Below are 16,922 nucleotides of genomic sequence, written 5' to 3' on the forward strand. Positions count from 1 at the left end.
TGTCATTATAATAACAGGCTTGAATACAGATAAGACAAAATACGATCAACTTATGTTTTTTTTTTAGCTATTCCATCATTCCCAGTTCAAATGGTACCCATGCCTCTCTTATTCCTATCCAATACTTGGTGATTTGGCTTGATGTTATGGTAGCCTATCCTTCATGATTCAGCATTTAAAGGTAACAGATTGAAAACTGATTGTCTAGTAACTGGTTAGTGATATAGCTAGACCTCTAGCACATATTAACTTTGTTTCACTAGAGGTTACTCTATTTCACCACATATTTTTTAGAATGTTTACACACTTTTGGACCAGTTTTCCATTAACAAAATGACCTATATAAATAAATAAAGCCTGGGTCAAACATATATTATGTGCTGTTTATTGTTGCAGGCTGTGAGAACCAAATTGGAGCTCTTCTTCTCCCTCCTTCACCTGGAGAGAAAGAGGAGTAACTGGATGTGATAGCTGTGGCTTTCACCCCCATACACACACACACACACACACAAACAAACACTGTCAAGCATTGTCGATGTGGTTGTAATGGAAAGCCTTTTTCTGCAGTCCCCCAGTACAACCACTCTACTGGGCACTGTTGGGATCCTACTTGCCTTGTATGTATTTTTCTGCAGTTTTAACCATCAAAAAAAGGAGCCTCCAGGACCAAGGCCACTGCTTGTGTTTGGCAATTTGCTGCAGCTGAACCCTAAATCACCCCACAGTACACTGTGTGAGGTAAGTCAATGATATGGAGAGCTAAACTGGATATACCGGGATATCCAGTTACATATATATATATACACAGTTGCAAGAAAAAGTATGTGAACCCTTTGGGATTACTTGGATTTCTGCATAAATTGGTCATAAAATATGTTCTGATCTTCATCTAAGTCACATCACTAGACAAACACAGTCTGCTTAAACTAATACCGCACAAAAAATTATAAGTTTTCGTGTTTTTATTGAACACAACATGTAAACATTCACAGTGCAGGGTGGAAAAAGTATGTGAGCCTATAACTGGTTGACCCTCCTCTGGCAGCAATAACCTCAACCAAACATTTCCTGTAGTTGCAGATCAGACCTGCACGACGGTCAGGAGGAATTTTGGACCATTCCTCTGTACAAAACTGTTTCAGTTCAGCAATAGTCTTGGGATGTCTGGTGTGAATCGCTCTCTTGAGGTCATACCACAGCATCTCAATCAGGTTGAGGTCAAGACTGACTGGGCGTATTTTCTTCTGCTGAAGCCATTCTGTTGTTGATTTACTTCTATGCTTTGGCATCGTTGTCCTGTTGCATCTCCCATCCTCTGTTGAGCTTCAGTTGGCAGACAGATGGTCTTAAGTTTTCCTGCAAAATGTCTTGATAAACTTGGGAATTCATTTTTCCGTCGATGACAGCAATCCGTCCAGGCCCTGAGGCAGCAAAGCAGCCCCAAACCATGATGCCCCCTCCACCATATTTCACAGTTGGGATGAGGTTTTAATGTTGGCGTGCTGTGCATTTTTTTCTCCACACACAGCGTTGTGTGTTCCTTCCAAACAACTCAATTTTGGTTTCATCTGTCCACAGAATATTTTGCCAGTAGTGCTGTGGAACATCCAGGTGCTCTTTTGCAAACTTCAAACGTGCAGCAATGTTTTTTTTGGACAGCAATGGCTTCCTCCATGGTCTCCTCCCATGAACTCCATTCTTGTTTAATGTTTTACTTATTGTAGATTTGTCAACAATAATGTTAGCATGTGCCAGAGATTTCTGTAAGTCTTTAACTGACACCCTAGGATTCTTCTTCACCTCATTGAACATTCTGCGCTGTGCTCTCACAGTCATCTTTACAGGACGACCACACCTAGGGAGAGTAGCAACAGTGCTGAACTTTCTCCATTTGTAGACAGTCTGTCTTACCATGGACACATGGACATCAAGGCTTTTAGAGATACTTTTGTAACCCTGTCCAGCTTCATGCAAGTCAACAATTCTTGATCGTAGATCTTCTGAGAGCTCTTTTGTGCGAGGCATGGCTCACATCAGGCAATGCCTCTTGAGAACAGCAAACTCCAAACTGGTGTGTGTTTTTTATAGGGCAGGGCAGCTTTAACCAACACATCCAATCTCATCACATTGATTGGACTCCAGGTTGGCTGACTCCTGGCTCCAATTAGCTCTTGGAGAAGTCATTAGCCTAGGGGTTCACATACTTTTTCCACCCTGTACTGGGAATGTTTACATGTTGTGTTCAATAAAAACATGAAAACTTATAATTTTTTGTGCGGTATTAGTTTAAGCAGACTGTGTTTGTCTAGTGATGTGACTTAGATGAAGATCAGAACATATTTTATGACCAATTTATGCAGAAATCCAAGTAATCCCAAAGGGTTCACATACTTTTTCTTGCAACTGTATGTATATATGTATGTATATATATATGTATATATATGCATATATATATGTATATAAACAAACTTCATTCTTTACGTTCTGGAAGGTGTTTCATCCCCTTTATTTCAGCTCTACAAGAAGTATGGACCAGTATTCACAGTCCATTTTGGGGCCAAAAAAGTGGTGGTGCTGGCAGGGTACAGGACAATCAAGCGGGCCCTGGTCAACCACAATGCATTTTCAGAAAAAGACATTTCCCCAATCATTAACGACCTGAAATTAACACACGGTGAGGAGCACAAACTGTTTAGTATTGTCTATTTGTGTATGCTTCTGTTCTAATATTTAGTTCTACTTAAAAACTCATTTACAAACAATTTCAGCAATGCCATGTTTAAATGAGAAAATGTAATTTTGCCATCTGCAGGGATTGTGTTTGCAAATGGAGATTCATGGAAAGAGATGAGACATTTTGCCCTGACTAACCTGAAAGACTTTGGAATGGGCAAAAAAGTATGTGAAGAGAAAATCATAGAGGAGAGTCAACACCTGATGGATGTACTCAAAGAAAAACATGGTAGCCACATTTTAAGCTTGTTTTTTGTGATAAAACTCTTGTATCTTTTGATTTTTTTTGATTCAGTGTTGTGCTGTATTAACTATCATTATGGCAACATAGTCAAATATGATGATCCAAGTTTGTAATGGTGGGGAATCGCGCCAATGAAACACCAAATCTTTTTTTGTTTTAGGTAAAGCCTTTGACACCTACCAGCCAGTAAACTACGCTGTCGCCAATATCATCTGTTCTAGTGTTTATGGACACAGATTTGAATACGATGACCCAGAGTTCAGAGATATGGTGGATCGAGCTAATAAGAACACTCAGCTCCTGGGCTCTGCTTCAGTACAGGTATTACAATGGTTCATATTGCTAGAATCAAGGTTAATGTCAGAGTACACAAAGACAGGAGCCAACTATCATTAACAAGCTGCTGAGCGTAAAACAGGCAGTGTGGTGAATAATTCTTTAGCACTTGTCTGGGTTTGGGTTTCATCAGGTAACTTGTAATTTGTGTGTAATTTATAAATAGAAAAAGAGCAAATCTGATTATTATCTGATTATCTGTTATTTCAAAGCCAAAAATTAGTTTTGGAGTCAGAATCAAAATTAAGTAATTCCAACTAAAAATGAAAAAACAGGAAACAGATTTGTTTTTGCTCTGTGAAAACATACATGGAACCTATTGTTATTGTTCTTCTGTGATACTGTGATATTTATGGTATCTTATGGAAATGTATGCATTCTAGATCTTCTTATCCTGTGTGGTGTTTGACATGGAACAGCCAGATTTTGTACTCTGACATTAATTGTGGCTCATTATGTTGTGGAAATCGAAATGTAACATTTATACCTACTTTTGTACAGTAGAATTATAGTTGCTATTGCCTATTATTTTTGGCTTTTTAAAGTGCATTTGTAATGGGGAACGTCAACCTGTTGGACTTATTATTATTATTATTATTGGCTTATTTAAAGACACAGCTGATGGTAATCACACACAGAGTGAATCTGATGAAGCAACATGTGTAAATCTGTTAATAATGTCAATCCTAGTATCCTGCTTGTTAAATGATCTTCTTGCCCACAAGTAAGCATAGATTGTGATTTTAAGCATGTTTTATATGCTTGTTTGTTTGACAGTTATACAACTACTTCCCAAGACTGTTCAATTGGCTTGGAGCCCGAAAGCAAATGATGGAGAATGCGTTTGCTAATAGGAGAAAAGTTGCAGAGTTGGTCGAGGGTTTACAGGACACTCTCAACCCTCAGATGTGCAGAGGTTTGGTGGATTCCTTTCTGGCCCGAAAGGCACACCTTGAGGTGCGCAAATCTTAGCTACCTGCTTTGAGAGTTGAATAGTTGCTGTAAAGACCTCCCATCGGCTCTCCAAAAGCAAACCTTTAAGCTCTAAGAGATGACCTTTTCATAGTAAAAAAAACTACTTTATTTTTTTTAACTCCTACAACTTGTCTGTTGTTATCTATTATGTGATGACTTTTCAAGTAACTGTGTGCTGGAATCCACACCTTGACAGGTGAAGACAGATATTATAAAATATACACAATTAATAATGAGAAATAGGACGGATTAATTAACCAAAGGAGAACTGTAAAAAGAAAATATGTTTTCAGTCTTGTCAATTATTGATTGATAGATTTTATGTAATTGTATATTAACATACAATATGGTCTATTTTACTCTAAATGGGAACATAATTTACATCATGTGAAGAAGACTTGAAACTAGAGACCATAATCTCGCCCTGAAAGAGTTTACTGAGGTAATAAATCAAGTGTGGCTCCTTTTTGGAGCCAGTGGACTTGCCCCCTGCTGGCTAAAAAAAATAAATGCATGTCTAAGGCTCTTTTCAGACGCAGGAGCTCCATCTTTTATAAAGTCTATATGTAACAACTAGAGGTTAAAGATTACACTAAATCAGTTCAACATGGAATTGCTAAGTAGTGAAGTACTACAAATGAAGCTGCCTAATATTAGTCCTCTAGAGTTGACCTCTACAGTAATTGTATTACTGACACTCTGATTTTCATTGTTTTAATACTTGTAAAGGCATCTGGGAATACAGATTCTCACTACTGTGAAAACAACCTACTGGTGACTGTGGTGAACCTGTTCGCTGCTGGCACCGAAACTACATCATCTTCTCTTAGATATGGCTTACTGCTCATGGCCAAGTACCCAAAAATACAAGGTAAGGAACACAAAAAACACTTTACTAATTAAAAATATTTCACAGCACACTAACTGATTTAAGTCTTCTTCCAGAGGGTCAGGCTTAAAGAGAGGTGGTCTACGTCCTGAGGGTGTAGTCTATGGGAAATTCCACTGTTAAGCTAACAGGCTACCGGCCAAGAAAGCAGGTCGACCAAAGTGGGAACAAGCACTTAAATTGTCCTTGTAAATCTAACAGAAGTGAATGTCCAGCAGCTGGGTAGCATATTTCTTGCCTGAAATTCCCTCACTAACCGCTTTAGGTGGACTGCTCAGGAGAAATAAGTCAAACTTTACATGGTTTTCTGAAACGTCTCTGTTCATACAACGGTAAGCGCCTTGCATTGTGGGACACAGTAGGTGAAGTAGACTGGTCCCATGCATGCTGCAGATTTTGCTTTTGTTTGCAAACCGTATAAGACAAACTACATTTTGTCCTATTCAATACAAACTGCCAGTCTAGTAGGCCATTTCCAGTACAGCCCTAGGCTTTTGTTGTGTTAAGGCTTTAGCCTCTTATGTTACTTCACAGGTGATTTTTTTGTGTGTGTGTGTGTGTGTGTTTGAAGTTTATTCTTATTCTTTTGGAGCTGTGTGTAACAAAAAGCAATTCCCCCCTGGGGATTATTATAGGAATTCTGATTCTGATTCTGATTCTGATTCTGATTCTAATTACAGGAATTCTAATTCTAATGACAGTTGGTCACCATGTTGGAATAGTGACCTCACATATGATGTCATAAATGATGTCACCAGTTGTCATACAGAAGTTTGTATATAGACCTTGAAAAGATCAAACCCACTGAGTTGGAGTCGACCCGCCTCCCTTAGATGGGATGATGCAGCGGGTGTCCCTCACCAACAGAGGCCTCGAGTTGAGCCGCCGAGTTTCTGCAGGGTGTTCCCCCCGCTGTCAGATTCAATCGGTGTGCAATATCAGGTATAGGGGAAGCCCAGCTTGACTCGTTTCCGTAGCGCTGCCTCTGTTTGTGTGCCGCCTGCATCATTCCATCTTCGTATTTACATTTCAAGTATGAATTTTTATCTGGACTCGGGGCTTGGTTTGTGGACCGCCACTTTGAGGCCTTGAGTCCTGCTGTACAGGCGTCGCCATATTGTTTTCATGGCCCTCGCCATCTTGGTTTTTAAGCACCAGAATAGACAAACTGCAGCTAGTTTGTTTAAGGAAACAGGATAGGCAGCTGAATCCACGCACAATGTGATACAGAATTTCACTACTGTACTGCTGCTAGTTTGACGCCATTCATGGCCAGATATCATCTAAGGAACAGCTGAGCAGTCAGACAAAATGAAAAGAGCCTGTCAATCAGACCCAGTATCATTACCATCAACTTTCTAAGAAACCGGTGGAGCCTACAGGAAGTCACTGCAGCTTTAAATAGAGCCATGCTAGCTGTTTCCCCCTGTTTCCAGTCTTTGTGCTAAGCTAAGCTAAGCAGCTGCTGGAACCAGCACAAGTGTAGTCTGATCAGCAACTGCAGCTGGTTTGTGTCTGTCCATCACCCACAAGGTGGTCCCCTGTCACTGTCATGCATTGTTTAAGCGTGTCGGTGGGGTTGATGCTCAGATTGGATTATCAGGTCATGTGTAATACCTTAAACAAATGGTCTTTTTTAAAACAATTATTCCTGCAGAAAAACAAATCAGCATGTTTTCATATCATTCATATATTAATGAACCTTAGTGACTTTTCAGTGATCACAAACTACAGGGGAGAAGTCTGAGCTCTGAAGCTCCAGAAACTTCCATCACAATTGTCACTCCAGTTTTGTGAAATCTGGCAGATTAAAAAATGACAAATTCCAGTGTAACTTCCACATCGTACGTTCAGTCCAGCCACCGACTGTATGCAGTAAACTGTGAGCTAATGTTCCCTAACTCTCTAACCTCTAGCTCATAGTGCAGTGAGACAATCACCTCCACAAACCAACCAGTGTATTCAGTGAATTGTTTCAAGCTTGGATGTACTTATGTAAATAATGATTTTCTCCATTGGCATCACAAGTGCGATGAAGAGGAGGACTTTACTCAGACAGGTTGTGATGACGCTGCCACCCTATATTAAAGGAGATCATACCCCATTCCCCTTAATAACACGTGAAAGAGATAGCGTTCCATTTCAGCCTCACCCTGGAAGGTAAAATGCTGCAGATCATGGAGACCAGGGCAGATTGGGTGAAGAGTTTGGCTCAAACTATCTATATAATGAAAGTAGATGGAAACCATGTATCTGGACTGTACCTTTAATGACAGACCAGCCCTGCGCTGTCATTCACAGCATAACATTTCTGTTCAGCTTTTTCTCATCATTCACAGACCAGGTCCAGGAGGAGTTGAGCAGGGTGGTAGGTGACAGTCAGGTGCGCGTAGAGGACAGGAAGAATCTGCCATACACTGACGCCGTCATCCATGAAATGCAGAGAATAACCAACGCCGTCCCCTGGAGTGTGCATCGCGCCTCCCAGGATGTCACCTTCCAGGGCTACTTCATCAAGAAGGTAGAACGATTCTTTACAGGCTCTTTATAACCATTAAAACATTGATATAAATCCATACATGCACTCTAGAGTACTCCTGGAACCATGAGAAGAATGTACAACTTAAAACTTATTATCACCTCACATGTTTTAGGGGACTCCAGTGCTTGTTCTGCTCTCATCTGCTCTTCATGATGAAGACGAATGGGAAAAGCCTTACACTTTTTACCCAGAGCATTTCCTCCATAAGGATGGGAGTTTTAGGAAGAGAGATGCTTTTCTACCGTTTTCTGCAGGTAATTGTGATTTTGTTGATTATCGCCAAGAAATCATTGATTCAAATTGCAAATTTTACATGAAGATTTGACATTCGTTGATTTGTTTCAGGCTCAAGAGTTTGTGTAGGGGAGGGTTTGGCCAGGATGGAGCTGTTCCTCTTCTTCACCTCCCTCCTCCAGCACTTTCGTTTCACTCCTCCACCTGGAGTTACAGAGGATGAGCTGGATCTGACACCAGTTGTGGGCCTCAGCCTCACCCCTTCACCTCATGAGCTGTGTGCCGTCAGCCGGTGAACTGACACTGCCATCACGCACTGAGAAATGTTACAATGACCAGTTATTAAACATGAGACTTCCAATTAATCATAATATTCAATCAACCTTGTTTTCTTTAACTATAGAAGTTCTGGTTATACATTATTACAGCTCTTATATTCTACACATTAGTGACGATCATAAGCTGCACACCATCATCATGCTGATTCCAGTGTATTACTTATATACACAACTTTGTGGTGCTAATACTAAAACATTTTATGAAAGAATCACGGAACATGCTTTAACTTCTCACACGCTGCCTTACACACTGAAATGTGCTTTGTGACCATTTCTTTATTTTTCTGAATAGTTAGCATATATGTATGAAAAGTAACAGTTCATAATGCCATCGCAGTGACACAAAAATAACAGATAAAGAATAAACGAGAACAATTTTTGCTTATTTTGTAATCAGTGTCTATACTAAACAGTGGGACTGTACCGAATGTCATTTTTCTACAAAAGCTTCTGAGATTTCGAATGTCTGCAATCATATGTTATGACATCATCTTCAAAAAAACCTAAAATAAATCCTCAATTTGAATAAAGTTAAAATGTCTCCAAACCGACGCTCTCTTTGACATATTTCTAGTCGTTATTGGTATGAAAGTGATGACATCTTGATGGAGCGGTAAGCGAATCTTTTTTCCTGTAATTTGTAATAATGATCATATATTAGGGACTGGCCATTGTTCTGACATATCTGACCCCTATTTCTACACCAGTTGTCCTACGAAGGAGCCTGTCAGGCTCTAACAAGCCTCCGGCAAGCACGATGTTTCTTAAACCCTAAACTGAGGCATCTGCAACTGTGTGGAAATATGGTTAACATCATTGGTTTAAATAGAATAAATAGAAGTGGATAGAAAAATTTAAAAACAGATGATTTACATTTTGAATGTCAACGTTCTGAATGAAGCTACAAACTATTCAGTACAACCCCAGTAAAAACAAGGCATAAACACATTATTACTACAGCTCTGTAATACCTTTTCTCTATTGCTGTTTGTATTCTCTTAAAATGTACTTTGGAAATAAAATCAATGAATTTATGAAATGCTACAGCATGTGTTTATTATAAAAACATGTGTGTCTTAAACATGTGCTCTAAAGTGACTCTAAAAAAACACATCTAAGCCCTTATGGTCCCAAAACACTCTGTGGCATCTGAAGCACTCTAAGGTCCTTCTACTTTGATAATATTGATCTGTTGGTCCTGTGATGAGTGGTTAGACGTCATCACCGGCTGGGTGGACACACTGCAGTCCTGGAGAGTCCCCACTGAACAGCTGCGTGGGAAATCAGATGTTTTACTCTCTGATCCTCCGAAAGTCTGAGAATGCGACTGGCTGTATGTGGAGACATAGGACTGCGTGTAGGTTGGCATGAGTGTTTGACTGTTCTGCTGTTGGTATGCAGCTGCATACGGTTGTGTTTGAGGGGGAGTGTGAGTAAGAGGGAGGTTCTCAGCATTGCTACATGGTGGAAACCCATTCATGCTTGAAGGGCTCAGTCCTGGCAATTTAAAGGCCTCTACATTTTCTAAACTCTCTAAAGAGTTGTAGCTTGGCTGGGTTTGACTGCACTGAGTGTACGTGCCTTGACTGAAGTTGAAGGTGTCTTGGCTGAAGGAGGTAGATGCAGAAGCTGTCGGCAAATCAGAGGGTGATGGAGTTTTGTTGTGCTGCTGTTGAACGCTGCTACAACGTCCCAATTTGGAGGCGAAAGTCTGTAGAGTGCTGAGGATCTGCTTCTGAATGTGTGTCTGCTGCGCCTGCTCCCTCTCCAGGCGGCACTGCTGCTCCACCAGCATCTTCACTGCCAGACCCAAGCTGCGCACTTCAGAGCTCAGGGTCTGAATCTGATCCTGCAGACCGCCTCTCCCTCCGGCATCTGGCTGCTGGGGGCTTGGGTTCCCCTCGCTGCGAGTGGCGCCCTGGCCCACAGGGGTCTGTAGACGGATGACGGCGACCCCTGCAGCTGAGGACGCTATGGGTGATGGCGAGCGGTTAGGAAGACGAATGCCAACTCGAGGGAGAGGGTGAAGGGAACGGACAGACAGACCTGGTCTCTGTGAGGTAAAACGTCTCTGTCCGCCAGGTGGACCTTCAATAACAGTCTGTGCAACATAGAAGAATATGAAAATAGTGAAAATCAATCTTAATCTTATTAACATAAAACTTAATAAATCTTTAATTGTTCAGGCACACACTTAAGGCTAATTAAGACTGAGATCCCTTATAACGTTTGACTTTAGCTCTTTTCTCACCTTTTCAGTGGTCAGATCATAAGTTTCAGGTGGTTGTGGCACTGAACTTCTCACATCAGCACCTTGGACATCTGGGTGATCTCTCCTAAACAATGATGCCACCTGGTGGAATGACTATTGAAAAGCAACGTATGCAAGTTAAGATTGAGAAATAATTACCTGACAAACTACACAGCTTTAGTGCTATCATAAACAATAATTACAAAACCAAACAATTGGGAGAAACTATAAATAAGTAGGTACCTTCATCCTGTGTGACAGGGCTTTATCCAAAAGCCTTTTCCGAGCTGCCAGCATTGAATTGGTGGCTGGAGAAGGTGTGGCTCTCTTCCTCATGAATGCTCCAGAAGCTATTGGTGAGGAAGACACAGTGCCCGTCTCTGGCCTTGTAACTGTGGACTGGGGACTTCGCTGTTGGCTGCTCTGTGCAAGAGAGGTGACACTAACGATCTGGATGTCATTTTCTTCCTTGTCCTCCTTGCGCTGCTGTTCTAGTCTGCTGCCTCCACTGGTCTCCCCGGACCCTGATGGCTTTGCACCAGAATCTAGATTTGCGGATTTGGCAAAGTTTGCAGCGGCTGTGAAGCCAGTGTGGTGAGATGCCTCCCTCAGAAGGTTTTGGAGATGAATGTTACTCCAGCTCTCTTGTATTGCCCCACGTCGGGGCTGCACCTGTGCTGGTGATGTGCTGCTTCCAGCCTCCACAGGTCTGACTCTCCCTGGTGGCCTCCCTTGAAACTCCCTCAGGTACAGGTAGATGGCCTGGGCAGACACCTTGATGTTCTCCAGCTCCAGCACTGCTTTGATTTTTCGGAAACTCAGTCCAGCTTTCCGGAGCTCCACCACTTTGTGTTTGGCGGCATCGTCCAGCCGGCCCATGGTCTTTTACTCCAGATGAACCTTGAGGGTAGGCTGTTAATCTCTACACGGTTCATAAAAAAAAAAACAACATGTAACTGGTGTGTGTATAATACTGAGGAATACATGTAGAACATGTGAATCGTTTGACTGCTGTGAACATCTTTTACATATAGAAATACCAGTGATGCAGCAGGGTGTTGCTGCCACCATTAATGTTACAAAAATTCAGGTCAGTTTCTCAAGAGATTATGAGATTAGATTTTTTTTTAAATATTTTCCCCTGTCATGTCAAGAAAGACTCCTGTTCTTCTACAGCATGAAAGTATCTCAGCAAGAAGAAAATCATATACATTGATATATATATATGTTGATACTCCAATGAGAAAAGTACATTAGATCTTCACAGGTGCTTAATGTTTCTTTTATCGCATATTTTTTACTTGATAGATCAGTGATAGTGCGAGGTGGTTAGAGGTTGTCATGCATCATTTTATATTTCCCCGGACTGTTTTTCGCCGTGGTGACCGGAATACGCTGCCATACAGTCACTTGGTATTAAGTTCATCTGTAGCCGAGATGCTAGCAGAGCTAAGTTAGCTAACGATAACAGCTAGCACAGCATCGTTAAAAAGTGAAGCGCTCACCCTGCCGACAAGAGGGAAGATCGACTGGTGTTTCCTATACGGCTAAATCATTTCACGTATCACGATAAAACACGTATTCTTTGCATAGCTACACATACACATCTACACATACACCCATAGGCTCACATTTTTTTTTAATCGACAACATAAATAAACAAATGAGTTGTAAGTGGCGCGCAGATGGTTACGTCACTTCCGCTTTGTCGTCATCAACAGGCGACGTTTTTCTCAGGCCGCAAGTGGTCGAAGCGAAATCCAGTCAGTTGGAAAACATGTAAGTTTGGCCTTTTATTAGACTGCAATTGATGTATTTCAATCCCAACATGTATTTTATCATATACAAAAAAACGTGTCCCCTTTATGGCCGTTTGTGATCGTAATGAACGGAGTAATAGTCTATAAACAGCAGCTGCCGTGGCTGCCTCCTCCTTGTGTCGGTGGAGACCGTTGAATGAAAATCAATGGCGGCGGATTTCTGTGTGAGACTACGGTTGTTATACGTCAAGTTAACTAATTTGAGATGGTTTAGTTATATCACTGTTATTTTAGATTACATACACACTTCAGAAAGATTAACATTAAAGCGGCGGGATTTTCAAATGTAAATAACGTGAGTTGCGTATTTTTTGCAACATTTGTGCGGTTTAGCTCCGGTTTGCTCAGTACGTGGTCCCCACGGTTCTTATACAATCTTGAAAGTTTGGAAAAAGCTTCATTTTAACCTTCATGTATATAATAAAGAGGAATACGCTTGAATTGGAATATACTCCATATATACAATATAGATTTTCAACATAATCTGGTGTTTTATACGAGTAAAATCAATAGAATTACAGTATATGTTGGTACACACTGATGGCTTGTAGATGACTTGTTTGCTTTTCCCCACAACTCGTAAGATGGTGGTTTTAACTTTATTTTTCTCAATTGCATTTACAATAGTGGTTTAGATGTTTAGGACAATGAGAGCCTGGAAGGCACTGGTTTAGACACCTTGAAAAGTGCCTGAAAAATTTGAATTTTACTGTTAAAAAGCTGTTTGAGACCTATTTGCCATCAGTGTTTGCTCTCATCAAGCAGTTTACATGCGTATAAACTTAAAATGTGCTCCCCCTTGGTCGTAAATCTTTTATGCTAGCTGTTGTAACAAGCACATTGCTGCCTAATGTTTGTGTGTTGAAGACCGTGTTAGTTTCTGCAACACTATTTTATTAATTAATTGAATTGTCGTCAAAATGTATTGACTAAAATTGTTATTTAATAATTTATCACAGTTATTGTTGCCTCCAGCGATGTCTGTTTGTTGGTCAGACGAAATCGCAACTTGAAGACTTATTTTGGGCTCTGGGGAATTGTACATGCACGTTTCACGAAGTTCTGGCCATTCATAGATGAAATGATTTTATCAGATAAGTTATTGCACCATTCACAATGTGTATGATCTCAAAGTAACAGCCTCTCTGACTTTAGGGCACCGTCACCCACAAAGCGGAAGGAGGAGGAAAAAACAAAAGACAGAGGCAAAGAGAAGACTGGTACCAAGGAAGGAGACAAGGAGAGAGGACGGGAGAAAGCGAGGAAACGCCGCAGTGCTTCTACCGGCAGTAGCAGCAGCAGGTGTTACGTCTTAATGTTATTATTATTACTATTTATGTTGGTGCCAATATCAGTCTGAATTATGTCTATTTTCTTAGCTAACATGTTTTTTTTTTTTTGTTTTGACCACGACCAGGTCCAGATCCAGCTCCACTTCAAGCAGCAGCTCTGGTTCCAGCTCGGGTTCCTCAAGTGGATCCAGCTCATCTGGTTCCAGCCGCTCTGGTTCTTCAAGCTCTCGCTCCTCCTCTTCCTCCAGCTCCTCAGGCTCTCCCAGCCCCAGCCGTAGACGCCACGACAACCGCCGCCGCTCGCGCTCGGCGTAAGTCACTTCATCTGCTGCTGCTACACAAGATTTACACACTGTGATGTCTTCTGCTTTCACTTGTTTGAGTCATGATGAAGTTAATCAGCGTTTGGTTTGTGATTCTGCAGGTCCAAAACACAGAAGAGGGGAGATGATAAGGAGCGAAGGAAAAGAAGCCCAAGCCCTAAACCAACTAAAGTTCACTTAGGGAGGCTAACCAGAAACGTCACCAAGGTCAGCTGAGGAGTTGTTAAGCTGTTTAATATCAGAACACATAGTTATGAGTGTAAATGTACGATGAATCAACATTAACCACGGTTCTCCACAAATAATCAGAGCTTCCGTAGCCGACTATTTGATCTCGGGAGCCTGATTCGACTGTGAGATTGGCAGTGGCATGACAATGTGGTCCTGAAACAAAGGATCTGTTCCGCCTGTATGGGTGTTGAATGTCTGATTTTACACAGAATTGCTTGCAAAATGGATACTGCTGGTCTCTGAGTATCCATGTCTGTGATGATGTCCCCAGACTGCCACAATATCAACGTGAAAAATAATGCAGAGCAACTACTCTACATCATGCCAACATTTTTACTTATATTATTTCATATCATATCAGCCAGAGTGTGTCAGCTGTGCACTTTGCACAGGAGCGCCTGGTGTTTGGTGGGAACAGGCAGCAGTCAGTTCAGTCTGTCCGTCTGTCTGTCAGTCCCCTCCGCTCCGTACTATCGGCAGCACCACTGCCTGCACCTACACAGGCTTCAGGAGTAACTGTGTGACCTGACCTCTCTCTTTTGTTTTTTTTTTCATCGGATTTAAAATGCATAAAAAATAAGCAAATATGTGATTTGTGAAAGCAGTGTTTACATTTTGTTCCAGTGCTTCATGCTTCTAGTGATTAATGAGCAAGTCACTTATAGACAAGACAAGATCAGATTTGACTGTGAAATTTCTTGGTTGGGAGCACCCCTGGTTTTCTACTGACATCGTTCTGATAAGCATACTTTCTGTCTTTTTGTTCAGGACCACATCCAGGAGATCTTTTCCACTTATGGGAAAATCAAAATGGTCGAAATGCCAATGGACAGGCTCCACCCACACCTGTCCCGGGGCTATGCTTATGTGGAGTTTGAGACTCCTGAGGAGGCCCAGAAGGCCCTCAAACACATGGATGGAGGTGGGCCAGAGTGTTCGTGTCAGTGCTTCCATCGCGCCAGATTATTCTGGGCGTATGTGTTTAGTAACTTTCTGTGATGACTTTGTTATTGATAGGTCAGATCGACGGACAGGAAATCACTGCGTCTGCCGTGCTGCCTCAACGAGTCCGTCCTCCACCTCGCCGACCTTCCCCCCCTCGCAGAATGCCCCCTCCACCACCTATGTGGCGTCGCAGTCCTCCACGCATGAGGAGAAGGTACACTGAACCATTTTCAGTCCATCTATATTTGATTCTCACCGTATTATATGAACATATGCTCATGTTCTTTGGTCCAGACCATTGTGTCTGCTCATTCTTCCTGCCTTCCCACCGCCGGAGTTTTAAAGAAATGTTTGTGTCCTTGCAGGTCTCGCTCCCCGAGGAGACGGTCCCCTGCGCGCCGCCGCTCTCGCTCCAGATCTCCTGGTCGCAGGCGTCACCGCTCTCGTTCCAGCTCCAACTCCTCCAGATAGATGAGTTTCCTGCCTCCTGACACCGAGTCATCTCTTGGATTCTCGGACACCAGATCAGCTGGAGATTCTGCTTTCTCAGACCTTATTGGACTCTTCAGAAATTAAATCATCAGCCCTGTAACCAACAAAGCCATCTATCTGTATGGAGGAAGCAGAAGTGTTTTTTTAATTTTCTTTTTTTTTTGTCTCTTTCGTATTTTGAGTTAAGTTGATCCTGAAAAGCTCAGTTTGTTATGTCTCCAGCAGAGTTTGGGCTCCATTGAGATCTACACATATTTCTTTTAATGTGTGTCTTCTTTTTACCATGTACTGAATTTTTAGACATTTTGAAAAATAAAAATGCTGAAACATGAGCAGTATGTGAGTTCATTAACTTCCACGAACATGTTTATTATTCACAATAGCTTCCATGTCACATGGAGCAATGACTGCAAGTCAGTACCAAACTTTATCACTAAACTGGACAAACCACACATTAGACTAGTTCTTCTTTTTTTTTATTAATATGTTCATGCAAATTACTTTCTTTCAATAGCTTCTATGTCATGTGATGCTATTGGGGGGAGAAAAAAAACCCAGCAGTTTTTACAGAAGCACTAAAATTAAATATGATTTTTTACTAAAATACTTGTATAAAATAACTTATACAGAATAACTACTGAATAAAATCAACTGAGTTTAATTGTTAGTCATATTTTCCACTAACATTGTTGAGTCAGTGAAATAACATCACTTCTCTGTCAATCAAACAGCAGCTTATTGATGGTCCTTAAATCAGCCTCCAGTGTGTGTGTGTGTGTGTGTGTGTGTGTGTGTGTGTGTGGGGGGGGTCCACATCCAACTCCAAACCAACTTCACCGCGGTCCCTCCAGCATGAGGACACACTGCTGTAAAAAAGGAACAACCCCCTCCTCCAAATATGGACTATATGAGATGAGGAAAAGACTCAATGAGGTAAACTATCTGTTAAAAGTAGTAGAGGAGGTAATGGGGGGGGGGGGGGGGGAATGTGGGCGGTTTCTCTGTAGGAGTGTCTTCAGCGCGTTTCCTACCATCATAATGACCGCTGGGGGTCTCACTCCAGACAAATACAGCGTGAGGACGAAAATGCACTTCTATTTGTATCTAAGAGGGTTTTTTTTACATCATCCACATCAGCCTGACCATGCCCCAGTCCTCAGCCTCCCTCCGCCTCATATTTCAGCCTCCTCACTAGTTTCTGCGCGCCGCGACGCGCCTCCACGCTTCCAGCCCAGCGCGCCCGGCGGCTGCAATCTGTACTTTCGATGCTTGAGAGT

At 41.7% G+C, this 16,922-nt stretch overlaps 3 protein-coding genes across 3 annotated transcripts; 2 read left to right on the forward strand and 1 right to left on the reverse strand.

Moving 5' to 3' along the window:
* The first annotated feature begins 464 nt into the window (after window positions 1-464).
* Window positions 465-9,437, forward strand: LOC139216774 (cytochrome P450 2K1-like). The gene is made up of 9 exons (XM_070848005.1): window positions 465-738; window positions 2,515-2,674; window positions 2,813-2,962; window positions 3,138-3,298; window positions 4,091-4,270; window positions 5,018-5,159; window positions 7,517-7,698; window positions 7,832-7,973; window positions 8,065-9,437. The coding sequence occupies exons 1-9, from the start codon at window positions 547-549 to the stop codon at window positions 8,247-8,249; spliced, it is 1,494 nt and encodes a 497-aa protein (XP_070704106.1). The 5' UTR covers window positions 465-546; the 3' UTR covers window positions 8,250-9,437.
* Window positions 9,309-12,173, reverse strand: LOC139216773 (uncharacterized). The gene is made up of 4 exons (XM_070848004.1): window positions 12,048-12,173; window positions 10,786-11,464; window positions 10,543-10,644; window positions 9,309-10,392 (listed from the first exon to the last, which is right to left on the reverse strand). Exons 2-4 carry the CDS (start codon window positions 11,419-11,421, stop codon window positions 9,451-9,453), a joined length of 1,680 nt encoding a protein of 559 aa, XP_070704105.1. The 5' UTR covers window positions 11,422-11,464; window positions 12,048-12,173; the 3' UTR covers window positions 9,309-9,450.
* A 93-nt stretch (window positions 12,174-12,266) lies between these two features.
* LOC139216697 (RNA-binding protein with serine-rich domain 1-like) lies at window positions 12,267-15,962 on the forward strand. The gene is made up of 7 exons (XM_070847904.1): window positions 12,267-12,321; window positions 13,518-13,664; window positions 13,780-13,965; window positions 14,079-14,184; window positions 14,977-15,130; window positions 15,226-15,367; window positions 15,519-15,962. Coding segments are annotated over exons 1-7 (843 nt in total). The 5' UTR covers window positions 12,267-12,319; the 3' UTR covers window positions 15,625-15,962.
* Window positions 15,963-16,922: the final 960 nt, after the last annotated feature.

The sequence above is a fragment of the Pempheris klunzingeri genome, chromosome 17 (genome assembly GCF_042242105.1).
Source record: "Pempheris klunzingeri isolate RE-2024b chromosome 17, fPemKlu1.hap1, whole genome shotgun sequence".
Classification (NCBI taxonomy): domain Eukaryota; kingdom Metazoa; phylum Chordata; class Actinopteri; order Acropomatiformes; family Pempheridae; genus Pempheris; species Pempheris klunzingeri.